The sequence below is a fragment of the Lathyrus oleraceus genome, chromosome 2 (genome assembly GCF_024323335.1).
Source record: "Lathyrus oleraceus cultivar Zhongwan6 chromosome 2, CAAS_Psat_ZW6_1.0, whole genome shotgun sequence".
NCBI classification, from domain to species: domain Eukaryota; kingdom Viridiplantae; phylum Streptophyta; class Magnoliopsida; order Fabales; family Fabaceae; genus Lathyrus; species Lathyrus oleraceus.
This window is the reverse complement of record NC_066580.1, coordinates 313,175,722-313,181,857: the sequence shown is the minus strand read 5'-3', so window position 1 is coordinate 313,181,857 and position 6,136 is coordinate 313,175,722. Positions and strand designations below refer to the sequence as shown.

The 6,136-nt window shown below is 30.6% G+C and overlaps 1 protein-coding gene across 1 annotated transcript; it reads right to left on the bottom strand.

Moving 5' to 3' along the window:
* Positions 1-249: 249 nt before the first annotated feature.
* Positions 250-2,567, bottom strand: LOC127121372 (L-tryptophan--pyruvate aminotransferase 1). The gene is made up of 5 exons (XM_051051875.1): positions 2,339-2,567; positions 1,968-2,271; positions 1,313-1,596; positions 916-1,220; positions 250-718 (listed from the first exon to the last, which is right to left on the bottom strand). The coding sequence occupies exons 1-5, from the start codon at positions 2,440-2,442 to the stop codon at positions 531-533; spliced, it is 1,185 nt and encodes a 394-aa protein (XP_050907832.1). The 5' UTR covers positions 2,443-2,567; the 3' UTR covers positions 250-530.
* Between the last annotated feature and the right edge of the window lie 3,569 nt (positions 2,568-6,136).

Here is a 6,136-nt window from a genome sequence, read left to right as displayed (position 1 = left end):
TTGTTTCACATGAGTGTTGGTGAAACCAACGATTCATACATTCTCTGGACAATATTAAATGGCTTGGATATAAATATTCTTAATAAGGATTTGACAAAGTTTGTAGGTGTTTGACCCGACAAATATGATGTCAAAAAGAATTAATAATATAAAAATATTGTCAATAACAAACCTCTTTAAAAGGTTTGAAGAGCTTGAGTAAAAAATTGCTTTTTATTTTGAAATAAGCATAGTGAAAACAATAAAAAGAAAGATCAAAATATTATAACTCTCAATATCTTATAGTCCAAAACCTAAATTAAAGAGGATTACATCAACGATAATTTTTTTTTGACCTTATTGTGAAATAATGACAAATGTCTTATATATTTCAAAATGTCACTTAAGATATAACATAAAGAAGATGAATCCATCTTTATCTCACACATCCTTTATTATATATATCTTATAGCAAAAATGGTGTGTATTGATTTATTTTGAAATTCGAACTAGATATGTCACTACATAACACAATCTTGAAGTGTCCAACATCATTCTATTTTAGCATTTTCCAACCTTGTACACAATTCAATGAACTCATCATCTGTCCCAATCATGCTAATCCTAACATACGCTGCATCGACACCGAATTGTTTCCCTCCTCTTGTAAGAATCTTCAGTTTTTCCAAATAACTCTCAGCATCTTCTATGCCCTCCACAGACTTCAACCAAGCAAAAGCTGTATAGATAATTTTTTTCAAAAATATAGTGAATAACAAGTGAAAATCTCTAAAACAAGGTGTTTATAAACATAAGCGTGTCGGGTGTTCTATACAACCATAACACATGATATATATTCATTTTCTCACATAATAAAGTTTCAATGTCGACATGTTTGTGTCAGTATTGTGTATGTGTGAAGTGGAGATACTTTACCAGGATATTGCTCGGATATTTCCTTAGTGAAGTGACAATAGGCGGATGGATACTTTGGCAAGGTAAAGACCTTGCTTTGCTCAACAGCTGCCTTAAGTTTCTCCCACCTTTCTTTCATCATCTCTTTGCTATATTCGAAAAAGAGGCGGTCTGATGGAGTGGACTTGGAATTTTCGTGGCCATCACAAATCACTTCAATAATCTTAGCAGCTCGAACTTGGGATTCTTTTGACACACCAATGGAGCTTAGGTGCAAGAATAGTACCATCTTCTTTGCAATTTCAATGTCCTTCACAAGCGCCCACCTTCATATGTTAAAATAAACTATAAAGGTTCACAAGAAAATTGCAATTGAGATAACAAACGTAATTAAATATGATTGATTTCACATACTCACCCGATACGAGAACCGGCGTGACCGGTGCATTTGGAGAATGTGAAGAGCATAATATCTTGGTTAAGCTCATGATTAATGGGAGTGTATTGTGGCCAATAATAGGCCAAGTCATAAACAACATTCCCTTCTGCATCAGACTTCACCACAGGTGTTCTGATAGTTCCATCAGGGTTATTGGGAGAGGTCACAAGCTCTATATAAGGTTCATCCTTGTCATACACTGAAGCATCACCGCTCCATTGAAATAGCTTTGATTGAAGGATATTTACCGGTCCTTCATATTCCTACAAATTAAACATAAACACATTCTTAATTTAAATATTTTAAAAAATATATATAAATAAACATGGATCAATTGAATATGGACATTTTAATAAAATACAACTTATAATGTGATATAAAAAATATAAACTTTAATTTAATTTTTGAATTTTAGTATTTTTGGTTTTTTTTATAGTTTAAATAACATTAATAATAAAAGAAGAAATTAAAAGAAACTTTAAGAAATTCTTTTTAAATAACAATTATACAAATTTTAAGATATTTAAAAATTAAATGATAATTGAAAAGAATGAAAAAGAAACTTTTTAAAAATATAGATAAATCTTATCTTCATCTAAAAAAACTAAAACAATGTTTAAGATAATAGAATTACCGAATAATGAGGAGCAGCAGCAACAACATTGAAGGGAATATGAGAGGGTTTTTGAGATGAGAGTGCATACAAAAGAGAAAGGTAAAGATGAGAAGAACCAGTCCCTAACACTATATACTTATCTTCTGTGTTTGCATTCCCAACCACTTTGTGAAGCCTCAATATTGCATTCCTCATTTGTGGTAACATGTACCAACACAAGTTTTTATCACCAAAGTAACTCATTACTTCATCTCCTTTAATCTCCACTTTTGCTTCTTCACTCAATTTCTCCCAGAATTTCCTGAATCCCACTGGATCACCCCTGTTTAAAAAACATTATCTATTAATTCAATTTCTTTATAAAAAAAATTCTATTGATAATGTAGTACCTGTCAACATTGACAAAGGAATCGTATGAGAGATTGGAGAGAGGTATCGTCGTGCCATTGGATTCTTCCAAAGGAGATGATGAACCGTCTCTAGCAACCACCATGCTTCAAAATATATGTTCTTTGTTTTGTTGATAATGATAGTTGTTGGTTTTAGTTCTTGTGTTTGGATACTTATATATAAGAGAGAGTGTATTATTTTATTTGAAAAAAAGATGAGTAAATTCTCAATGTTTCATTAAAATATAATCTTCTTATATTTTTCCCTTTTTTTTTGTAATTTTACTTTTCTATTCTTATCGAATATGACTAGGCTACACTTTTTACTAATTAAAAAGATTTAAAAAGTTACACATTTGATTATTGGTTTTAGAAGGATTCAAATGCTGGTAAGCAAATATCCGGGATATATATAGGATTATTCAAAAGAAAAAGGAATACATTGGATAGAATCGTTAAAAAATATTAAATTGATTGACTAGAGGATTACTTTACAAAAATCCATTGTATAAATACAACCTTAGATATATTAGGAAACTCCCATCTAAACAAATTTGGCTGCATTATGTTAATTTAATAAAAAAGAGTTATTTAACAAGTTTTTTTATATATGTGATACATGTATTTTATCCGCGCAAAACAATAATGATACATGTACACCTTTTATTTTATCTAGGCAACACGTAAGATCTGTTAGACGAACTTATTTGAGTTTATATAGTATCATAAATTTTGAAATATTATGTAGGAGATTTAATTAAATGAATTTATGATATTTTACAAAAAAAATATTAACTTTATTTTATAGTTTATCATTTATATCATATATAAAAACAATTTAAAATTGTTTGATATTTTGTTATCAAAATAAGTTATGTGATTCATAAACCCTTATTTTAATAAGCATTTTGTCTATAAAACATAAATAACATGTTTATCCAAATATGCTCCTAGTAATCACAAATAAAATATGAGTAAACACTTATAAAAATATTATTAATTCAACTAACTATCACTATGTTATTTCAATTACATGAATTAATCATTTTTTTTTAATATAACTTGAATTTTTTATTTTTTATTAAATAAATTATATTTTTATACTTTTTTATTCAGGTATTGGACGGATATAAAAAAAGTGTAAAATAAACATTTTCTTTTTGTAAAACTTTGAAATTAAATTTTTTATAAAATAGTTAAACATATTCATAGTATTTTTTTATTCACACATTTTGATACGGATGCATTTTATGTGCTATTTAGTTAATTTTTTATAATGTTTCTTAATTAAAAATTATCATATAAAAATTAATTAAATATGTTAATATTTTATTTTTGTATTAAAATTTAAAATTTAAAAATATCTTTTACTAGTCAAGCACATTCAATGTTGCTTTTATATTTTCTTTAATGATCAATTTTTAGTATTATTTAATTAATTAGGAATGTTCTTATTTAATTATGGATAGTTTGTTAAATTAAAGATCGGCGTCCTCCTTTCTTACAAGTGAATTTGATTATATATTTGTATTTTTTCTTAAAAACTCGGTATTCAAATCTAATATGATAAACATTTTTTTTAACTCGGTATTACTATTGTAAACAATTTTTTTATATATTTTAAATAATTAATATATTTATTCCATATATAATACATATACATCAATTGTTACATAAACTAAAAAAACGAAATTTGCTTTAATACATAATAATTATAATAGTGAGTACACATTAAAATTTCATCCTACAAAACACAAAAAATATTTGGTTTTTTTTCTATCCTTTTATTTTTTACAATTTTTATTTATCATTGTTCCTTTTAAACTATCATCATCTCAATTGAATCAACTCATAAATTTTGTCAGTTGTGATATAATCCGTCGTGTAGCCCAAATCCAAAGTTAATTAAAGTTTAGGGTTTGTTACTTAGTATACAAGTTAGTTATATATAAATAGATATATTTTGTAATTCAGTTTGTATAATCATAATTCAATAATATCAATCCTTATTTTCAATAATATCGAGAAATTGATCTTTCATCTCATCCATTTTCTCATATACGTCTGGGCCCTCAGATGGTTCAGAATGATAAATGGTGTCTTCCACACGAGGTAAGGTATGTACTACAAGTGGCGGTACAGACAGGACTGGGCTAGATGCCGACATAGAAGCAAGAGTTGGAGCGAAACCCTCTGGCACGAAGTTAGATGGCATTCCCCAAGGGAATCCAGCTGGCATATTAGGAGCAAAGTGGGCGGTGGCAACATGCACCGTTGAAGTAACCACTTCGGAGACGACAATCCTCGCGGGAGGAGTTGCAGGCGTTGGTGAAGCTGGACTTTGCGTAGCAAGGACTGACTCCATCATGGCAGTCAGTCTGGCAATCTCTTCCTTCAGATCCCTGTTCTCTTGCTCGAGGTGTTCCATGATCTTCTGATGATTTGCTCGAGTGTTGTACCGGTGCGTCAACTTGTCTTCAAAATAAATGAAGAGCAAAGAGTTAGACCACTATATCAGAGCTCGGAACAAAAACCTGCTTATACATATGATGCATGCAATGCTTGTGCACATGATTTGTTTTTTTATCAGAGGAACTTTATAGAGATCTATTTGCAAATATTTGAAAATATTGAACTTTTTATGGAATACTCATAGCAATATAATATTTGGAAACTTTTTACACCAAAGAAGTAGTACAGTCTCGGTAACCAAATACAATACAAGAGAAAAGGAGAATAAACATCCTATGGAGCCCTAGAAACAATCGTCCAAAGCCTTCGAGATCGGAACATACGTAGCACGAAGCCTCTTCACCTCTCTCTCATAAGCTGCTTCCATGTCAGCCTTCTCCTTGGCGAGCTGATCATACTTCCTCTTCCAAAATCTAGACGAATGAGGAAGGAGAGAAGTAACCACATCATCGGGCTCATCGATAACCTGATGCTCTAGAAACTCTATCATTGCATCCTTATCCTTGAGCTGCTGAAGAAGCTCCTCACGCTCACGAACCCAAGCACGCGAACGGTCTTCGTCTCTCAACTCCTCTACTCCTTGATTAGGGAGGGTTGAAGGCCCAACCATAATCATAGGGGTAGGTCTCGGATACTCGTACGACATGCGATACTCAAGAGCTCTCTTCCTTACCCAAGAGGTGTAAGGTTCCAAAGCAACACAATTCTTCGGACCAAGCTCATTCCTCCCTTTCCTATGGACTTTGCGCCAGGCGCGGACCATCCTTTCCTCCAAGTTTTGTACTTTTTCTTAAAAACTCGGTATTCAAATCAAATATGATAAAGAATTTTTTTAAAACTCGGTATTACTATTATAAACAATTCTTTTATATATTTTAAATAATTAATATATCCATTCCATATATAATACATATACATCAATTGTTACATAAACAAAAAAAAAACGAAATTTGCTTTAATATATATTAATTATAATAGTGAGTACACATTAAAATTTCGGTTTTTTTTACCCAAATAACCCACTTTTTCAAGGAAATTTCCAAAATACCCCTAGTTTTAAAAAAAATCCCAAAATACCCCACTTTTAGGAGGAGTCGCCAATTGAATTGGAGACTCCTCTTAAAACTTGAATGGAGGCGCCAATTGGATTGGCTAGGGCACCTGCCCTAGCCAATCCAATTGACGCCTATGTGTAGGTTTTAAGAGGAGTCACCAATTCAATTGGAGACTCCTCCTAAAATGCATTTTTTTGTGTTTTAAGGTATAAGTGAAAGATAAATTTGATATAATACGACTTGATATTAATAAAGTTTGGAGTTTACACAA